Raw genomic sequence first — 21339 nt, 5'->3', positions numbered from 1 at the left:
ATGACAGGCTAGAGTATAAGAGTCGTTGAAATGAGCAGTCGGCCAAACGAGCAGTCGGTCAAATGAGTAGTTGGTCAAATGGGCTGCTCATTTGGCCGACCAGAATTTCGGCTAAAAGAATAGTCGGCCAAATGAGTAGTCGGCCTAATGAGTAGTCGGCCATATGGTCTGCTCATTTGGCCGACCGAAAACTCAACCAAATGAGTTGTTGGCCATATGAGCATTCGGACATATGAGCAGTCGGCCCAATGAAAAGTCGGTCAAATGAGGAGTCGGCCAAATGCACCCCACCCACTGTGGAAACTTGCCAGGAAAGTTACTGTTGGCTGTCCGTCGCGCATTGGGGGAAAGGAAAAAGGGAGCTTCGGAAAGCGACTCTAGAGAAAATATTGCTGTCCGTCGGAAGCCAAAGGAGTTGGGGGAAAAGGGGAGCTTGCCCTTGGAATGACGTATGTGGCCGTGTCACGAGTTATATCATTAGATGGTATAATATTTGACCCAGGTTTAAATATTGCGCGCCTTTTAAAAATTAACAATAAGAGTGGATTATCTGCTAAAAAACAGAACTTGAAAGGCTTAAGATCCATTGCGGTATTACCACATAGGGCAAGTTTCAAAAAAGATAAGCATTAGCTGTATATTTTATCTTTACCAAATAAACAGTAATCTTTGGTAAACTAAATTATTTATCTCGCTTTTCTTTCTCTACTTGGGTATAATTAATCTAAGCCTAATTAACCACTGGATTTGTAGCTCGCTCCGCTCAAGTCTTTGTTGAAAATGAATGTTTTATAATATTTTCTATTAAATCTAAATACTCCTTAAATTTTAAACGAAAATTTTAAACTTTTGGCTTTTTCTTAAAATATTTACGTTTTTGGGCGGTAAATTGGGCTACTTCCCGAAATTATTTGGGCTGAATTTTGGGCTAGTTTGAAACTCGTTGTTTTATAGTTGGGCTAGAAATTGGGCGATTTTTTGAACAATTTGGGCGTCATACCAAAAAGATTTTCTGGCAGCCCTGGTCCTTGCTCCGCCCGTCTGAAACCACCGGTGGAAACTGGAAAGGTTCGTTGCAATTGTGTTAAACCATGAATTAATTAATCAATCCATTAATTAATGATTGCATTAAAATGAAATGACAATAGTTCTTATTTTCAAAAATATAGTCATGAAGCGCAATTCATCAGAACTTTATGCGGGAAAGAAGAAAGGTGCTGGGTCCTACCCAATTTTTGAAGACTTAATACCAAGCCCAAAGTTAAAAGTTGAGAGTTTGTTGTATGTACCTTGGTTTAACCAAAAAGAATGGTTTGATGTACGAGAAAAACTGTATTCTCAAAACATCACTGACATGCAATGGGCTGTTGGAAGAATTTCATCTTGGAATGCCAAAACCGGGTCTTCAATGTCAGCTGGAGCGGTCTGTACTGCTGATCTGTGCAGGGCCAAAATTCGAGACATCTTACGCCAACAGGGAACTATCCAATGCGAACAGAATGACATTTGTATGCTCTATGGAATGGCTGTTATTCGCTTTGTCAATCTAGTCAGTGATTTGGGGAAAACTACCAAAGGAGGTTTCCGTTTAGATATTGCGGAGTCATTAAATATACCTGGTTGGATTGTACAGTTGCGTCACGAAGCTGCACATGGAACGATGCCTTCTTATGAAAGATTAAAGAAAGCAGTTGATATTGGCTTGCAATGGCTGAAGCTCAACTATTGGATTAAAGAAGAGAAAAATTTAATGGATTATTCGAAAGGCAACATCATGAAATCAACAGACATAGGAGATGAAGAAACTGTCATCCGAGCGTACCTGAAAAATTTCCAAACTGATCATTTTGAATTCATTTACAACCGACAAAAGAATACAAGATTTGACATTTATTTTAAATTAACCCAGCTTGCATACATGTACAAACTAAATCCTGAGAGATTCACAAATATTCTGACAGAACCAGGATTTCTGATTTTACGCTACCATCATTTAGATGCAATTTTAAAAACAGAAGAGAAGGATTATTTAGATAATGATTCCATTTCCTTACCCAGGACATTGGAAAGGTTTTGGATTCCTGTTCTGGAGATTTATAATTCCAATCCTGAAACGTACAATCAACTGATAATGTCATTACTTCGCCCTTATGAAGACCAATTGAACCAAAGAGTTGCTGTATCATGGGTTATGCATTTATTGGAGATAGCTGTCAACTTGGAGCAATGCGATCTGAAAGTTCCTTCCAATCTCCGATGGAAAGAATTATTAATCTTCAGTCTTAAAAATCCAAATAAATTTTCACCTTTGATATTGAAAGTTATTGTGGAAAAGGTGCAGATTAGTCAGTCTATTAAGAATTGCCTAATGGCATTGGTTGCCATTCAACTCGGCAGTCTTGTTGATGATGGGAAGTTGCGTGATACCCCAGTGAAGAAGAAATCTAGTAAAAAGAACAAGGAAAAATTTTACACATTAGAAGATTTGAAAAAACAAATGAAAAAGAGAATCAAAGAGAAGGATACCACTGATCTTGTAAAGGGACCATGGAAAGTTTCAGAGGAAGATGTAGATTGGAGCGATTATCCTTTAGGAATTACACCAGGTATAGTTTAATTAACATTTTCCTTCTTCAGTGCTCATAGTTTGCTCCAAATTAGACATTGACATAAAGGGTCGAGCTTTGAGATGGCATGGGTGCTCATTAAAGCCACTGTCAATGAAATACGTCAGAAATTATTCTAAATCTCTCAAGACTGGTCAAATCTTCCTCCAAGCTGCTCTTATTTTGGGGGGCGACTACCTTTTAGTCCTTTTACCCAAAAATATGATTTTTAATGCTAATAATGGACTTGCGATGGAAATATTTTACGAGAAGTGTATTTTTATCCAACCAATATTTTGGAAAAGGTGCCATTTGCATCTACTCTAATCTGGAAGTACTTTATTTATATCCACTTTAAGTACTTCCAGATTAGAGTAGATGTAAATGGCACCTTTTCCAAAATATTGGTTGAATAAAAATACACTTTTCCCTCTTATTTTTACACATTGGAAAATAAAAATTTAGAATGCCTGAAACTTTTATTATTCCTGATATTATTCATTTTTTTCCCCATTTTATTTCTAGAAAATATGGTGAAAAGTCAGTCCCTTGAAGAGCAGAAAGAGGATAAACTCCAGATAGTAGAAATAGTTGGGGAAAATGAATCATACATCAAGGAAGTTGATTTCAAAGAAGTAGAACAAGATGTGTCACATGAAGATGATGGTCATTATGATGAGTATTACGATCATAATGAATCGGTTACTGAAATGTTTGAAGCTAGTAAATCCATTTTAATATTATAATATCAAATAAACATCAGCCAACGTTTCATTTGTATTTTTTCATTTACTTCCATCAGTTTTTGGCAATTTAACAATAAAATCTCATTTTGTTTACAAGAATATGTTTAATTTTCGTTCTGCAATTCAGATTTCGAGGAATACTGCCCGATAATTTGTATTTCATTACGTTATTTCGCTTATTTTTAACATGTAGGACCAACTACCATCGGACCTAAATAGGTGTAATATTTGCCATAGTTGATTTTCCTTGTTTTCCGCTAACAGCGCCGTCTTGCGGAATTACTATGTTTTTGCGTCAGATTTGGCAACGTCCGGAAGTGATTTCTGAATTGACTTCTAACGTGCGAGTAAATTTATTTTTATTTTAGGTTGTGGGCATTTTTTGGCTCTATTTATAACCTATTTTCGTAAGTTGTTTTAACTGGTTTTGAAATATACTTCCCCCTCCTGAGTCCTGATAAATAACGCATCCTCCCTCTCTCACTCCCTCCGTTGTATGTGGCTGGGGAGCCTCAGTCAGATATTACCATAAACTTTCGTAGCAAACTTATCTATGGGGTCTAATCACTAAATTCAGTTTGAAGCTTGCGACAAAATGACGAGTTGGGGTATGGAAATATCAAACTATGGGGCTTTTTTAGCATAGCCTCTTATATATAGGAGGTATTCATATCACAGTGTGTTGTGATATTATATTTTAGTTACAGGTAAAGGTTCTATTCCTTTTTGGGAAAGAAGCGTACACTTATTTGTAAACACCCAAGCCGTTTAAGCCGCTTCGGATTTTTCGTGTTTTCTTGACAAGAACCATACTTTCATGGGTTCTTTTTTACCCTTCATCGAAACGGGCCCTCGATATTCGAAATGAAATTCCGGATCAAAGTTTTCCTGTTGTTGCAAACACCTGAAATTAAATACACTTTTTAAAATAAGGGAAGTCTACGGTGGGGTCGGCGGTGGCTACGATATCGCAAAACTTGTCGTGGCATTTTGTTATAACGATTTTCATTTAGCCATGTAGGGGCCAACGCGAGAAACACATAAACTGCTGATTTTGTGTGTACTAAGAGGACACGTAATTCGCGACCGAAAACTATCACTACGCCCCCTTCTGTTCGCCATTGAAACGTGGATATGTAGTAGCGAAATCAGACGCTATTAGTTTTTCATCATCATTACTCGTAAATTTGACCTTAGAAATAATGAAACCTGAATTTTAATATAATTTTTGCATCGTTTGCTTATATTTTGATAAGTATGTTTTAGAGAAAAACGTTATGACTTTTTCATTTGTCTCTAGCAGACGCTAGATTATAGGCGCTACCTCGGAGAAGCCAGCGCCGCTACGTCACCTAGACTCGTTTCGGTCGCGAATAGCAAATCGTTTGCTTCACACATAAAAATCTAGCCGAACTTCTCGCCTTGGCTGCCACGTTACCAGGCCTATTGTACCCTGAGAACACTATCATTTGTCGGTGACGCCATCCGCTGTTAGCGGCGAGAACTGTATACTATACAATTGAATTAATAGTACTAATGTACTTGGAAAGTGATAGATGGCGCTACCTGATGATAGAGTTAACTACTAATGATAGAGTTGACAGCTGAGTGCCCTAACTCGAAATTTCAGAATTTGTTTCGCGAAACCACGAATCCCGAACGCGCCTATGTCATTCTAGCGGTACTATTCCCAATTCAATGACTGTGGATCACGAATCTAGTGGATCTCACTGCTCCCTTTTGGTTCAAGTTCTTTGGTTGTACGCTAGCTACTAATTCTGTAGCTTTGAAGTACTTCACGTAGTAGGAATGTTTTTACTCCAAATACGTTGTAGATGGTGCTAAGAGGCTTACCCATTCTAAAGGCTTACAGTTTAGGAAATATAGCGCCATCTCTCTTAATATCCGTCTACTAAATATGTGAGAAATAGTTGACGACGTTTGAGTTTCTATGTAAATAGGTTGCACTTTACGCTGTTGTGTCTGTAGGCAGCGATACTTTTGACCGAAATTTAAACTGCGCACGCAGCCTTTATATAGCATACTTATTTAGCCAGAGCAGTGAGTCTCGTTCAATTCATCGTCCATTGTTCGCGCTTGTGCTAATAGCTGGGGCAGGACTATTTAACTTTAAGAGGTAGGATTACAGAATCATTGAGTAAGGCTATAATTTTAAATAAAAATTTACAGTATTTGTTTTTTTTGTTAAGTTATAAAAGTTGATGGATTTTATTAAATTATTTTATAATTAATTCACCCCAACATCTTACCTATTTTTCCACGAGTTTCTTTTTGTTTCTATTTATCTGCAATAGTGGACGCCGTTAAAAAATCAACATGAAATCGCCCTCATCCTTCAGCCTTCACCCGGGTCAATCTTATTGACACTCATTATTTACTGGTATAGCGTCGTAATCCAACCTTCTAAAAGTTAAATAACCCTGACCAGCTGATGTGACGTCCCTTAGTTTATCCAAGGTAAATTAAAGAGGGTAGATAACCGGGGAGGAGCTTAGATGAACAGTCCAACCAAGTAAAGTTTCGCCGCTCGGTTCGTTGGCAATGCCAAGCTTCAAGATTGATTAATGACTTGTACACGTGCACAGTGCTTTGTAACGCAACGGCATCACTAAAACATTAAAATGATATTTGGTACTACTATAACCAAGTAATATAATAACAATAAGTATGTTAATTAGTTAAAACTATCAGAGCTACTGCGCAATCAAGGTTTAGTTCTTAGCACAGAGACCCTAGTATTTAAGTATGCCTTAGGCGAAATATACTACCACCAAGAACGATAACACGCTACTCAGTTTGAGTGCAAGTCCAAGTCGGAGCTTGACGATAATGTCAGTGTCGAAAAAACGTTCGCTCAGGAAATTACCATTAAAACAATAGGAAGACAGTGTCATCCTTATTGTTATTATTTTATTTATGGTATAACCAAGAACCCATAGACGTACCAAGAACATAGGAAAGGAAATTTTGCTGGATCGCCTCCTAATCGATTTTTTTTTAAAGAGGCGGAACTATTGAGTCTTCTTCCACTATTGTTACTTCTAACAAGAAGGCGCGAACCCTTACATATACAGAAAATTACATATTATTTTTAAGTTGGTTTTAAGGTGGCTTTAAGTTGTCGTTGTTGAGTTTCAAGTTGGCTCTAAGTTGGCTTTAAGTTGGCTTTAAGTGTCCTCCATTAAGCGAAATTAGAGTTGGTTTTAAGTGGTTTTTAAGTAGGTTTTTAGTTAGTTTAAGTAGTTCCTAGACCGCTTATTTTTTTGGTTACTTAAGTTACTACAGGCGGAAAATATAAAAAGGCGGGGCTCATTTTGAAAATATAGATTAGGAGGCTCCACGACGGGCGAAAGCTATGATTACGTGTTCTTAGTACGTCTATGGGTTCTTGGTATAACTAACATGAAAACCATATCTACAGCAGTGATGGGCACTTCTGTTAGCGAACCGCTCAGCTCGCGCAACGCTCGTGGTCTCTCGCGTCTCAAATTTTGAGAGCTGGAATGTATAACCTAACTTTTAGTGAAATTGAGCGGTAAAATTTATTTCCAGTTCTCAAAATTGAGCGGAAATTCATGAGTGCCTATTCCGGCTCTAAAAATTGAGTGGAAATACGTGAGCTCCTATTCCAGCTCTCACAATTAGGAGAGCGTGAGCGCCGGCCCATCTCTACCATTGGGCTAGGTAGGGCTAAGCCCTAGGGCGTCGAGCTCCGGTAGGGCGCCGTCTGGTCCTTAATATTTTTCTATAATTTAATTGTAGTGACCCGGCCATATGAAAAAGAGTGCCTGATGTTATAAGCCCAGGGGCGCCTGAAAGGTAAAGACGGCCCTGCGTGAGCAGTTAACACGTGAGAGACCACGAGCGGTGTGTGAGCTGAGCGGTTCGCTAACGGAAGTGCCCATTACTGCCTTGGCGCTTATGTCACTTTTGGTATATTTCGCCTTGGGCTGATATTAACTTGGATTTCGTAATAGCTCTGAAATTATTTTGATAATAATTTGGGCTAAATGTCATACTTGTAGTCAATATATTACTTATGGTACTACTAAACTCTGTGCCCAGTGCTCCCTCTTGAATTTCCCCGGGCTCTCTGATATACTTATAAGCGTCCTCCGACACGTTTATCCTGCCCTTCTCGCCAGTGGTTTCGGTTCGGCTGGTTAGATTGACCGTGTTCCCAAACAGACAGTATCGTGGCATACGCTTTCCAATAACACCCGTTACAACTTCTCCAGAATGGATACCGATGGTTACTTTCTGTAAATAAAAACGTACCGCTAATTATAGTAATTACGTCATTATTATTGCTTTAAAATATTTCTAGCTACTTGTGCAAGGCAAACTAAATCAGAGTAAAAGACAATGAAGATTAAAAGTGCACACAAATTTTTATTTTAAAAAATTATAAAATTAAACCTGACTAGTTTTTAATACTAATAATAATAATCTAGGCTAATACCCAAGGCACCATCTTAGGCCCAAGCCATCAAGCGACTTTTAAAGCCATTAAATCAGGTGGCCGGGTTACAACGCGTAGGGGGGTGGTGGTCAGCCATTCATGCCACGCGAGCCAACAGCTCCCTACACTAACTATTACCGTTAACCTCAACAAGGTTTTACGAAAGGGGAAACCGAAGATTTAGGAGGAAAACTCCATTAACCAGTGGGGAGAGAACTTGTATACTCAACGCGGAAGGAGTTGCTCTGAGTTTTCACCCACAAGCTGAGATCGAACCCGGCTCCTCTTGCTTCGAGGCGGAAGTGCTAACCACTCCGCCACCCCACCGGTTGCGTTATTGGACCGTCATCAGGGGTATGACCCGTTTACAGTCGTGTCATACCCCTGATGACTAGGTTGTGCCTTGGATATTAGCTTAGCTGATTCTTCTTAATTGAATTATTTTTTAAAATAAACATTTTTGTGCACTTTTAATCTTCGTTTTCTTTTACTCTTAATTAGTATTATTGCTTTATTACCAGACGTGCATAATAGAACTGTTACGAAATAAGAATTCATCTAGGTCAGCTAAAGATAAAGTTAATTCACCCCTTGAAAATATGGGACCACCTAAGGCCCAAGCCATCAAGCTACTTTTAAAGCCATTAATTCAGGTGGCCGGGTTACAATGCGTAGGAGGGGGTGGCCAGCCCTTCATGCCACGCGAGTAAACAGCTCCCTACACTAACTATTACCGTTAACCTCAACCATATTTTATGGAAAGGAGAAATTGAAGAACTCAGGAAAATACCCCTTTAACAAGTGGGGAGGGAACTTGTAAACTCTAAAGTATTGGTTCCGAGTTTTCACTCAAAAGGAGACGACCAGAGGTTTCTTGAAATTTCCCAAAAGGAAACAATTCGACGGGCTTTAGTTTTGCCATGGCAACCAAAAATGTTTCGGGTAACTTAAAACCTACTTTTCTTTGTGGAAAGTAACATGGAGAAATCGCTGATTTTTATTTAAAAATTTAAAATATTTGGCATTTACCAATTTTACTTCCATAAGCAAAATTTACTTGCATTTACCTAATTTACACCTTTTATTACTATTTACCGAAATGTACACGCATTTACTCAATACCGTATTAAATAATATAACACAATTTACTTGTATTTACCCAATTGGCTTATTTCCCCCCAAATGTACACGCATTTACCCAAATCACCCTGAATTTACCCAATGTATACTTTTTATATTATAATTAATTTTTTTAATATTTAAAATTTTTTCCACTTAGGAGCAACAAACACAGCACCCCACACGAGGACAACGCAACCAGTCAAAATTTGTGTATTTTCTTGTGTACAGTTTTCATTGTTTAGACGCTTTAGCGCCTGCTGCCGTCGAAAGGGGAAAATTCGTAAATTGTCTTCCCCCCCCCCGGGGAAAACGTTCAGCGTAAACACTCGTCCAATGAAATTCGTACACAACACTGCGTTAGCGTGTTTAAAGGCTAGCTGCGTTCTCCTTGTGTTTGTTGCTCCTAGATTTCCACAGGGAAAAGATGGTTTTAAGTTATCCAAAACATTTTTGGTTGCCATGGCAAAACTAAAGCCCGTCGAAACATTTCCTTTTGGGAAATTTCAAGTTACATAAAAGTCTACTTATCCCCCAAATTTAAAAAGAGGGTGGCTTACCCGTGTATAATATCAAGAACCCATAGACGTACTAAGAACACGTAATCATAGCTTTAGCCCGTCGTGGAGCCTCCTAATCTATATTTTCAAAATAAGCCCCGCCTTTTTATATTTTCCGCTTGTGGTAACTTAAGTAACCAAAAAAAAATAAGCGGTCTAAGACTACTTAAACTAACTAAAAACCTACTTAAAAACCACTTAAAACCAACTCTAATTTCGCTTAATGAAGGACACTTAAAGCCAACTTAAAAAATATGTAATTTTCTATATATGCAAGGGTTCGCGCCTTCTTGCTAGAAGTAACAATAGTGGAAGAAGACTCAATAGCTCCGCCTCTTTAAAAAAATCGATTAGGAGGCGATCCAGCCAAATTTCCTTTCCTATGTTCTTGGTACGCCTATGGGTTCTTGATAATATATGATGCACAATTTTTCTGCCAAAACGCATTACCAGGAAGAGGAATATGAACATTTATGACGTAAGAGATGTGTTATAAACATCTTTAAGTATCTTCCTATTGTTTCATACCACATCCAAACCTTCCTCCGTCTTAACCTGATTGGCCAATTCCATAATGTCCAGGGCCAAACGAGCGATGCATCTGGCGTGCGATTCGCAAGGTTCTGGAAGACCGCTGACTGCCATGTACTTGTCGCCCACCGTTTCAACCTTAAATGTACGATGTACTTAAATATTTACCGAACAGGTGTTAAAGGCCTAGGATTTCTTAATTTTCCTTTAAGTTTTCTTCCCCGCCGCGCAAATATCCTGGTGGTAGGCCAACCGCATAACACGTTGGCCTACCACCAGGATATTTGCTCGGCGGGAAGAAAACTTAAAGGAAAACTGGTAGAAGAAATCCTAGGCTTTTAAGCTAGGCTCACAAAGACGTGAAAATTGTCAGAGGTTCCATACACACCGAACTACAATATTTTTGCTATACGATTTATCTCCGACTAAAATTGGAACAACTAGTTGGACGGTGTGAACAGTCTGCCCAGCCCAACTTTCATCTGATCCAGCGATTCAAGTCGGGCCTATTTTTGTCAACAGCCCAACCTTTGAAGAGTGAACCAATCAAAGTACTGGAAAATATATACGTCATTTTGCTCACGTGGGATTGTTTTGGCTATAAAAATCAAAACCCCTAGTTGAGAGTTCATATTTTTAGAAATTCCTAATTCGAGTTGGGCAGTGTGAAGGGGCATCCGATGGGATATCGGGCGGATTTGTTGGGACGGAAATCGGGGGAAATATCGGTTTGAGAAAATCGTTAAGTGAGAAACTCGTTTAATTTCTAAAGGTGAGGAGGAGTTCGGTGTTCAACTTGGATCTAGTCCGGTTTGATATTTCGACTTAAAGCGGAAAATCACGTGATTTTTTTAGCCAATAACGAAATGGCACTGACGTCACGCGCTCTTTTTAAACAATAAAACAATTAACAGAATTGCAACGGGAGCTTTCATTTTTATTGGGGAACAAAATAGTATCTCCCAAAGCTCAAGTCGTAGGTCAGCCCAGACGTCTTTGTGAATCTAGCTTTAAGTACCCCCATACGTCTATAATATTGTCCCATAAGTTTGTCACTTTGGGGAATATTTTACAGAGAGCTACATGTAGTAACGGAGTTACGTCATCATAAGACTGTAAATCTCCCCCTAGCGAGGCGCTGTCAAAGGCTACTTGTGACGCGTTCGCAAGCAGACGCAAAACGGCGACGAAGCCCGTAATGCAGTCTGTCTTGTGAATAGCTCTCAGTAAAACTTTTGCGTATGATGGGTAGGAAGTGTCACACTTATTTAACAATGTTATACCATTATGGTACCACTTACCTTAAAGACATCGGGGTTCTTTTTGGGGTCCGTAAGGACATCGAAGGTGGTGTATACGTTGTTAAGTAGTTTGACTATTTTCATTGCTCCTTTTGGATCGGAATTTTTGGCGCAGTACTGACTGAAGCCAACTATCCCGCTGAAGAGTATGGTCACACTCTCGTATTTCTTGGCCGGTACTGGCCGGTGATGACGCAACTCGTTGGCCACAGATGGCGGTAATACCGAATAGAGTAGTCTGGAAATTAAAATTAGTTCATTTTTAAAGGTAGATATGGCTTTAGAAGAAATCATCTTAGTATACACTTGGAATGTCTAAGAGCCCAATGCCATCGTGCCGGGAACTATAAAAACCAGATGTATATAATATAACTCTTACGAAATAAGTTTTCATCTAGGTCACCTAAAGATAGTTGTAAGTGTAATGCCTTCGAACAGGTGGCCGGGTTACAATGCGTTCATGCCACGCGAGCCAACAGCTACCTACACTAACTATTACCGTTAATCTCAACCATATTTCATTTAAAGGGGAAATCAAAGAACTCAGGGGAGCCCCCTTTAACAAGTGGGGAGGGAACTTGTAAACTCTAAAGGATTGGTTCCGAGTTTTCACTCAAAAGAAGAAGACATGAGGTGATTATTACCGATTTTGTTTAAATTCGGGGGATAAGTAAATCTTTATGTTACTTGAAATTTCCCAAAAGGAAAAAATTCGACGGGCACTGGGGCATTTTATTCATTGCCTGGCCACCGTCACTAATGGAAGCAGTGGCGTAGCCAGGATTTTAGTTCCGGGGGGAGGGTGGTGGCACACCAGTGAATAAAATTCCCCTGAGCCCCCCATCCTGAATGGAAGACACTCACTCATAGACGCCCCAGAAAATGGATTTAGTTAACCCCGATTTGATCTCACACTGTAGATCTTCGAGATTTTATTATGTTTTTCATTAAGTGTAGTCCCACCAAAAGTGACATAAGACCCAAAAGTGTGCCAACTCTACCTTTGCGTCACTATACACTACATAACCTACTAGTTGGAATTAGTGTCCGACGCCGATGTAAAAATGATCAGTGGCGGCGTGTCTCATTTATAGCCTATAGAAACTAGAAATCCCCGATCTGGGGTTTATACATAGAATAATAAACGGGTTTATACTCTTTCAAAGGATTTCTGCTTGAAATAATTCATTGAACAATAATTATAATGACTAGAGTAATTTAAGCAGCGTTCAGACTAGGTGCGAATTTAACGTTTGCGTCGATCGTGTCGGTTCTTTCGATTTCTTACACCGTTCAGACTTCTTAACAGAGACTTTAAATTTTCGCTCGTGTCGTTTACATTTTTTCATTTCGTTGAGGGCTGCCTAGATGGCGTCTCGGTTTAAAGCTTAAAAAGTTCATAGCAGACAATTCAGGATTTTAACGCGGGAACTCAGGGAAGACATCGGCTTTGGAGGAGCACAGACCTCTAACACCCATTCGCGTCGGAATAAGATTATGGAAATCTCCATCTTTCTCTCTAACTGTAAAAATCACTCATCAAAATTTCCCGATTTCTTCGGTTTTTAATTCTATTGATCATGTAGGCCGCGAGTAAATTGTTATTATTCAAAATTAGCGCCTCTCTATTATCTGTCGCCATTGTAGCCTATTTCAATTTTTCCGCCGTTATTACTGAGCTCTGATTGGATGAACAATCACCTTTTATTTTAATCTCCGTGCAAGGTTGGTTCCTTTCTGAACAGTGAAATGACCGAAACGACACGACCGATGCTAACGTAATATTTTCACATAGTCTGAACGCTGCTTAAGAGCCCTTGGATTTTTTTAGAAAATAGGAAAATAGTATTGCGTCGCGCCGAAGAAACGTCGGCGGCGGCGGCGCGGCGCGCCGAAAATAAGGACTCTAGTTGGAATAGTACAATACAACTTTATATTTAGTCTATGGTCTGGCGCAATTTTCTCTCTTCGATTTTCTCGCCCGTAGACATACGTTCTAAAACGCCTCACTCGGTGGCGCTGAAGTGGAGGAAATTTCAAATTTTTATGACGTAAATTCAAACCCCTCTCCTCAGCACCGTAACCAGGATTTGATTTCAGGGGGGGCACGCAATGGAAACAAATAAAAAAAAATAAAAAAATGTACGTACAACCATACGTTTCAGGGCGGGTTACTTCCTCTTTTTACTTCGCGACAAGCTCTCATTAAACATTATAAAGTACTGACACAGTTTTGGGTCTTATGTCACTTTTGGTTCCACTTAGACTCACGTACATTATGGTTAAAAATTAGTTAAAATTGAATCTCAGCTATAAACCACATCCATATATTTTGGAATCAGCTTCCTTAGACCTCAAAACGTTTCCAAGAAACCTTTTCGAAAAGTTCGTTTTAAATCATTTGAAATTTGAGGGTGAAGCTATAGAATCACGTGTTTTGGATTCGCGTGATGGAGGGGTGGAGCTACCGGAAATTAAGCCCAAATATTTCAATTGATGATGTTGCGCTTTAAGTAAATTTATAATTACATGTAGGCATAATTGTACATTGTGTATGGCAAGTAAAATTCAAACGCCTATATGTGGCAATTCAATGATTCGATGTAGTGCTAAATTTGGACACAGATGGCGATAGTGTCTCGGTTTTTGTGATTTTTCTTACATAGAAAATTATTCAAATTCCGTAAGATCGAGGCGGGAACCATGGACGAATTGCGGGAAGATTAATCCAAGCAGAGGTAAGACTTGATTGTGTATACAATATAATGCCATCTACATTTAAAAAATCTAACTAGTAGCTTTTAAATTCGTCTGCTTAACTCCGTATTATGGTCGATTTAGAGTTGTTGGTTTATGAATATTAAAAACGGTATTTTTCTACTTTTTTTGCCACTAGTCTTGTCATTAATTTTAAATACTCACGCTGAACCAGTAATTGAATCGTGTGTACGACAATAAGTCAGCCTTCCTCCCGAATTTTATTTTGAAGTGTTAACTGCTCCCTCTACTGCAGATAAATCGAAGCTCATTCGAAAATAAGAAAACAATGGTGGGGTCGTTTTATTATGAAATATATTTACTTTTATAACTTAGAAAGTAAATAAATATTTTTAGTAATTATTTATTTAAAATTGGGGCTATCTTTACTCAATGTAAATAATCCAGATGACGCTAATGCGCAATAAAGATAAAGGAGGGATAATTTGGGGAAAGCAAGACTGACTTATGGGCGCCGTTCCAATGCTTCCGTAATCCAACCTCCTAAATTTGAATAACCGTGACCAGACTTTGCACCCTTTGGGCATTCCCTATAGTCCAGCCACAGGTTTCCCCGTTTTATACAAACACCAATTTTGTGGCCCTTTAAAGGGCCACAACGTCTGAAAACACAGAAAAGCCTCCTTCTCCAGACATCATGAAAGCAGATTCGACCAATCATACTCTGTGATTTTCCCACCTCTATTAACGGAGCTCTTGGCTTTTAACTAACAACAGGAAATTATATTTGAATACATATGCGTCCTTAGAAATGGACGGGGTTAAAACTACGTCGAATGTAATGCTTGCTTTCCAATAGCGCGTCATAATACACTTTTCTTTAGGCGCGTCAAAAAGTTTGTACGTCCGAAAGCTGTGGAAACCAATCATAAGACTTACTGCGTTATTTAAAAATCGTTGGCTGGCTGGCTGCATCTAGGAGCATCAAACACAGCACCCCACACAAAGAGAACGCAACCCGTCAAAAGTCGTGCATTTTCTTGTGTACGTTGTTCATTGGTTAGACGCTTTAGCGCCTGCTGCCGTCGGAAGGGGAAAATTCGGAAATTGTCTTCCCTCTTTCCGTAAAACGCGCAGCGTAAAGGTTCGTCCATTGAAATTTGTACGCATCACTGCGTTAGCGTGTTTAAAGGCTAGCTGCGTGCATCGCGAGCGAAAATCGTTAACGTAAAAATTGATACACGGATAATAATTGAAAATCTACCACGAATTTTAACTTTTTAGGTCGCAAAGCTCGCGCATGGTATTCTTGGACAATGTAAAAATTTCTATGATCTTGAAAACATGGTTCAAGGTCATATAAATTATTTTAAGAACCGTTGTTAGGTTTGGTACCGATGTAAATTGATCAATAAGAAGCCGTTAATATAAACACCAAAAGTGACATAATTACCAAAAGTGTATCAATCCCTGTACTTTCGTAAGCTAAAGGTTTAATGAATGCTCGACTCGAGATCGACCACATGAAAGACTATTTATTGTCGTCTTTCTGGATAGCATCTCCACAGAACGATGAAAAATCAAAAAATACAATAACTCTGACCAGTGCTACTTAGTTCCTCCATTCCTCACCACGAGGCGTTATTTGTTGGTTTTAACTTCCTTCCCTCCCCAAGGCATACTTTCCCTTCTCCCCTCCCAACTTGTATTTCGCTCGTAACATTCATTCAGAAATAGGTACGATTGACACCCTTTTGGTAATTATGTCACTTTTGTTAACACTGATTAAAGGTTATTAAATAAAACTATTAAATTTTTTACTATCGTTGCAAAAAGGGATTTTAACCCATTAGGCCTGGATTATTTTAAGTGTGCACCTTGTATGATTTCCTGCTTATCAAACAAAGACCCTTAAATGGCATATTTACCTATCTGTTTTCATTTTTTCTCCCTCTAGCTCCCGATAGGTTTGCTGTAGCTTATCCGTTAATATTTCCAAGTTTCGCGTGAGTTTATATTCCGCTTCGAACTGTTCCGACAGCAGGACCAGGTCTCGAGTGGCGTCGTGCAACGGGATGTCGCTCAGGTACAATCCTCTTCTGGTCAAGTCGTCCAAGTTGAGGACGCTGGGAGACGATAGGAAGAGAATCATGTCGGATTCGGGAACGTACAGCATTTGACCTTTGAGCCTCATTCTGCGTTTGAAAACGAGAGGTTAAGTGATTAGCTGGTTGTTGAAAACTACGTCGGCTATGGCGCCCCCACTTTCTCATTTGCAAGGCTTACTAGCATACGGACAGTTACCAGTACATTTCATAGAATTTGAAAGTTTAAACTATTTATTATATTTGTGGCCCGTTGAAGGATTAATTTGAGGTACCATGGAGGAGTATTTTGAGGCACAGTGAAGGAGTATTTTGAGGCCCTATGAAGAAGTAATTTGAATCCCCCTCGAATGAGTCATTTGAGGCCCCTTGAAGAAATAATTTGAGGCCCTTAAACAACTTATTTGAGGTCCCTTAGAGGATTAATTTGAGGCCCCTTAAAGGTCTAATTTGAGGTCCCGTAGATTATTAATTATTTTGAGGCCCCGTAAAGGACTAATTTTAGGTGCCGTTAAGGATTAATTTGAGGCCACTTAAACGACTAATTTGAGGTCTTGTAAAGGATTCATTTGAGGGTTTGTAAAGGATTAATTTGAGGCCCATTGATGCAGTAATTTGAGACCCGGTCGAATGAGTAAATAGAGACCCTTTTAAAGATTAATTTGAGTTCCCGTGAAAGAGTATTTTGCGTGCCATCAAAATTTCGGGCGAATGCAAGCCTACCTGTAGTGGCGCCACTTTTAAATAAACACGTACCTGGACTGTTCCTTATACCCGGGATCCTTGCCTTGGGGCGCTTTGTTTCTAAGTACGTAGATGGTATTGATGTGGGACAGGATGTGTTCGAACTCGAACTCCATGTGGGGTCGGACCACCTCAAAGACGTCGGTGACTTTGCAGTTGGGCTCCATGAGACAGGGCAGGACGCGGATGACGGATGTGCCACATTGCTTGACGACCAGTTGCCGGTCGAACATGATGTGGAAGGGGAAGGCCTTGCAGAAGGTGGCCGGGCTGATCTTGTTCTCCATCGAGAGCGTCTCGAAGTCTTCCAGTTCTGGTTCGACGGCTCTCTTGCAACCGTCCTTTTCCGTGATGATGAACTGCACGTGGTCGCTGCCTTCCGCTTTGGAACGTATCACTTCCACGTTCACTTCGGTGTGGTGCAGTTTACTCGCCACTGCCTATTTCACATAAATCAGAGTAGGATACTCTGATTAGGGTTTCGATTTTATCATTCGCGATTTTGAATTTCTCGTGTTTTGATCGCGATTTTGAGATTCTCGTGTTTTGATCGCGATTTTGAGATTCTCATTATCTGATGACGATTTTTAGATTCTCATGTATTGATCGAGATTTTGAGATTCTAAGGATCTGATCGCGCTATTGAGATTCTAATGATCTGATCGAGATTTGGAGATTCTTGTGTTCTTATTGCGATTTTGAGATTATCATGTTCTGATGGCGATTTTGAGATTCTAATGAACTGATTGCGATTTTGATATTCTCATTATCTGATAGCGATTTTGAGATTTTTATGATCTGATGGCGATTTTGAGATTCTCATGTTCTGATCGCGAATTTGAGATTCTAATGATCTGATAGTGATTTTGAGATTCTAATGATCTGCTAGTGACTTTGAGATTCTAATGATCTGATAGCGAGTTTGAGATTCTCATGTTCTGATCGCGATTTTGATGTGGATTTTGTTTTACCTTTTGGATTTGATCATTTACTAAGCTGCTGTAAAATTGATTTTCTTGATTGATTGAGATTTTAACTCCTCTATTTCAGATTTTAACTTCCCTTTCCAAAATTTCGATTACCCTTACCCAAATTATGCCATATTTTTAACTTACTCTTCCAGATTTTTGGCCTTCTGCCCTATTGGTAACCCCAACCAAAGATAATAATAAATCACTGCCTCTATAGCTCTGACCCACTTCCTTCTGGAACTCCGAAAAATTAACTCCACAGTTACCAACTATAGATAGCGCCCTACAGCAACCGATTTTTTGCAGGTCACGCGCTGGAAGTTGGTCACCTCAAGCTCTCTGTTTTGGAATCATAATAATAATCAGCTAGGCTAATACCCTTGGCACCACCTTAGGCCCAAGTCATCTAGCGACTTATAATACCTTTAAACAGGTGGTTGGGTTACAATGCATGTCACGCGAGCCAAAGCTCCCTACACTAACTATTACCGTTAACCTCTACAAGGTTTTTTTGGAATTCGGGGGAGAGAGAACTTTTAAGCTCAGCGCAGAAGGAGTGGTTCCGAGTTTTCACCCAGTACCACAATAAGGAATCGAACCTAGTTCCTCTCGCTGCGAGGCGAAAGTGCTAACCACTCCGCCACAACACCTAGGATACTAGGTCTCCATCATCTTTGCCCCTACCAACCTTGACAATTCCTTTGACAATGGGTTCGAGTCCTGGTCGTTCGGAGTAGTAATGGAGAATGAGCGCTCCGTCCTCGGGGCGCTCCGTGCACCGGAAGGAAGGCGCCCTCATTCCTGGGTAGATGGTGGCCAGGTGATCGTGCAGGGCGTCCAGGTTCTGCAAGAAATCTCTGGGAGTCGCTCCCAGGACTTGCAAGATGCGGTCGTACCCGGACTCCTGACAAAAGTCGAAGAACATCCTTCCGAATAGCTCCAGGATATCGGCCGCCGGGATTTCTGAGAACAGTAGGATCATTTTGGCAATTTAGAGACTGGATATTAGAGGGATCTAAATTGTTTTCTTAACTGAGAACACGTTCAGCGGCGCCTACTAAACTGTACGTGATGTCATCGTTGTAGATGATTCGTACCAAGAATTGTCCCTCCATCTCCACATCGGCTTCTTTCCTACATCGTGGTTATATAGAGTTATGTAGTAAGAAAACCACTATTTATAGTATTAACAGGATCTTTTTACGGAGAGGTCAGCAAACGGGCCAGTCTCTGCGGACTATATAACGAATTGCAAACCAGTTCGTCACAATCGTAGTATGCTCCTGGTAGGGAGAAGATAATACTTACATATCACTGTGTTTTGTCACGCCATCTAACGACCGCTAATCGAACTAATATTGATTTTTTGCGGGTGACTTTATACTAGACTAAATAAAGGCTGCTCACTACGATGCGCCATCTATTGGATCTTAACATTTTAATATATTTGAAATTATGGTTAAATATTAGGATATTATTATAAATAATAAATAAAAGGCATAATAATTATATTGGTATTATGAAATAATTCATTTTATATAATTGCTTATAATTCAGTATAGATGGCGCAAAACCGCACAGTTAATTTTTTTTCCTGAAACTGACGAGCAAGTTGCGCTAAAAACAGAGAGTGCGCTGACCTCTTCATAAGAAGACGCTGTTATTAATAATCCTAACTTGATTTTCTCCCATGTTTCTTCTCCGAAATTTCGCAAGACGAGTAGCTCCAACGCGTGATTTACAAATCCATACTTGAAATATACACGAATTCGTTTATTTCTAAATATAATGTCAGAAATTATGCATAATAAATAATACAAAATGACAAAGGGAACCTTTAAATCCACTACAAAACTGTTACGATAAAACGTTATTCATAAAAACATTATATAGGTAATATTGGGCAATATTTTCAGGAAATTTTAAATGTTGGATCAACGAATTTTAAATTTCTGACACTACGTTGAACAGAAGCAAGGGCTAGTTATTTTAAAAAGTAGTCGAAGCAGACGATTTTTCATTTTAGTTTATACTCCCTTTAAACTTAAATTAATTTTCCGTAAAAACTGTTCGTAAATTTTAGTTAATTTAAAAGTCATTAAAAATTAATTCCAGTTATTATTTAAGTAATATTTATCATTTGAAAATTATTCCCCCTAGTTTCATTTAGCTGTAAAATAATTTCAATTCAAAACCCAAAAATGAAACCATTCGCGAAATGTAATAATTAATTTTTAAATAGCGTCCGTGAAACTTACCATGAGTGTGTCTCTTGGTTAGGTGTTAATTGAACCTCGGAAGTGGTTTCAATGCCGTGGCGGCCTGCAAGGCTTTAGTTCAGTCGTCGCGGTAGACGCAGTCTTCTCTGCCTGGCTCGAACTCCGACCACCAAATGCTCATCCGACGCGCCTCTGCCTTTACGCCGTTCAATCGATTCCTTCGAGGAATACGGCTCACGTGACCCCCCTTTGGTCCCCCCCCCCCCGCCCAGCGGCTCACTCTGCCCACCCTCGCTTTTACTGAGGGGTCCCCTTCCCCCGACGCGCGCGACCCCTTTTTGCGACATCGCGCCTATTGTCCGACTCCTGGCGACCTCTACATTTCAATCTGTCCAATAATGGATTTTCAACTCTCCCAACCCCACACGAACTTGGAGGAAGTAATCATTTTTCTTCATTTTTTTTACAGTTAATAATATCTGGTCTATTAGCATATGTTTAAGTCGCCGTCTCTCAAATTTATGATTTAAAAAATCGACGTTTTGAAGGTCGAGATCATCACTTCTAAGGTCGAAGTCGTTCTGTTTATAAAAGTTACTTTTTATTATAAGATTTTGATATATTTTCGCGATGAATATTTTGAAGGTTGAGATTACCATTTTGAAGGTCAAGATTACCATTTTGAAAGTGGAGATTACCATTTTGTAAGTCCACATTTACCATTTTGTAAGAAGAGATTTAAAATTTTAAAAGTCGAGATTACCATTTTGAAGGTTGAGATTACCATTTTAAAGGTCGAGATTGCCATTTTGAAGGTCAAGATTACCATTTTGAAAGTGGAGATTACCATTTTGTAAGTCCACATTTACCATTTTGTAAGAAGAGATTTAAAATTTTAAAAGTCGAGATTACCATTTTGAAGGTTGAGATTACCATTTTAAAGGTCGAGATTGCCATTTTGAAGGTCAAGATTACCATTTTGAAAGTGGAGATTACCATTTTGTAAGTCCACATTTACCATTTTGTAAGAAGAGATTTAAAATTTTAAAAGTCGAGATTACCATTTTGAAGGTTGAGATTACCATTTTAAAGGTCGAGATTGCCATTTTGAAGGTCAAGATTACCATTTTGAAGGTCAAGATTACCATTTTGAAAGTGGAGATTACCATTTTGAAGGTCAAGATTACCATTTTGAAAGTGGAGATTACCATTTTGAAGGTCAAGATTACCATTTTG

The 21339-nt window shown here is 39.2% G+C and overlaps 2 protein-coding genes across 2 annotated transcripts; one reads left to right on the top strand and one right to left on the bottom strand.

Annotated features, from left to right (window-relative positions):
- Positions 1-1015: 1015 nt before the first annotated feature.
- On the top strand, positions 1016-3392 carry LOC149944025 (uncharacterized). The gene is made up of 3 exons (XM_090174976.1): positions 1016-1068; positions 1170-2606; positions 3132-3392. The coding sequence occupies exons 2-3, from the start codon at positions 1172-1174 to the stop codon at positions 3350-3352; spliced, it is 1656 nt and encodes a 551-aa protein (XP_090031102.1). The 5' UTR covers positions 1016-1068; positions 1170-1171; the 3' UTR covers positions 3353-3392.
- On the bottom strand, positions 3385-20281 carry Gycbeta100B (guanylate cyclase soluble subunit beta-1-like). The gene is made up of 10 exons (XM_090174975.1): positions 20143-20281; positions 19562-19635; positions 18918-19018; positions 18573-18847; positions 16926-17353; positions 15993-16259; positions 11347-11584; positions 10043-10183; positions 7476-7633; positions 3385-4256 (listed from the first exon to the last, which is right to left on the bottom strand). Exons 1-10 carry the CDS (start codon positions 20143-20145, stop codon positions 4121-4123), a joined length of 1821 nt encoding a protein of 606 aa, XP_090031101.1. The 5' UTR covers positions 20146-20281; the 3' UTR covers positions 3385-4120.
- Between the last annotated feature and the right edge of the window lie 1058 nt (positions 20282-21339).

Source organism: Leiobunum rupestre, chromosome 5, assembly GCF_980474605.1.
Source record: "Leiobunum rupestre chromosome 5, qqLeiRupe1.1.hap1, whole genome shotgun sequence".
Classification (NCBI taxonomy): domain Eukaryota; kingdom Metazoa; phylum Arthropoda; class Arachnida; order Opiliones; family Sclerosomatidae; genus Leiobunum; species Leiobunum rupestre.
The sequence above is the reverse complement of the archived record's forward strand: the minus strand, read 5'-3'. Positions and strand labels throughout refer to the sequence as shown.

What these genes read in the sequence shown, in the direction of transcription:
- LOC149944025 (XM_090174976.1), top strand. Translation starts at nt 1,172, where the DNA reads ATGAAGCGCAATTCATCAGAACTTTATGCGGGAAAGAAGAAAGGTGCT. An exon ending in TCCTTTAGGAATTACACCAG is followed by an intron (nt 2,607 to 3,131) that starts GTATAGTTTAAT and finishes TTTTATTTCTAG; the next exon opens with AAAATATGGTGAAAAGTCAG.
- Gycbeta100B (XM_090174975.1), bottom strand. An exon ending in AGAACCCCGATGTCTTTAAG is followed by an intron (nt 10,184 to 11,346) that starts GTAAGTGGTACC and finishes CGTACATTTAAG; the next exon opens with GTTGAAACGGTGGGCGACAA. An exon ending in CGGAGGAAGGTTTGGATGTG is followed by an intron (nt 7,634 to 10,042) that starts GTATGAAACAAT and finishes TTTTATTTACAG; the next exon opens with AAAGTAACCATCGGTATCCA.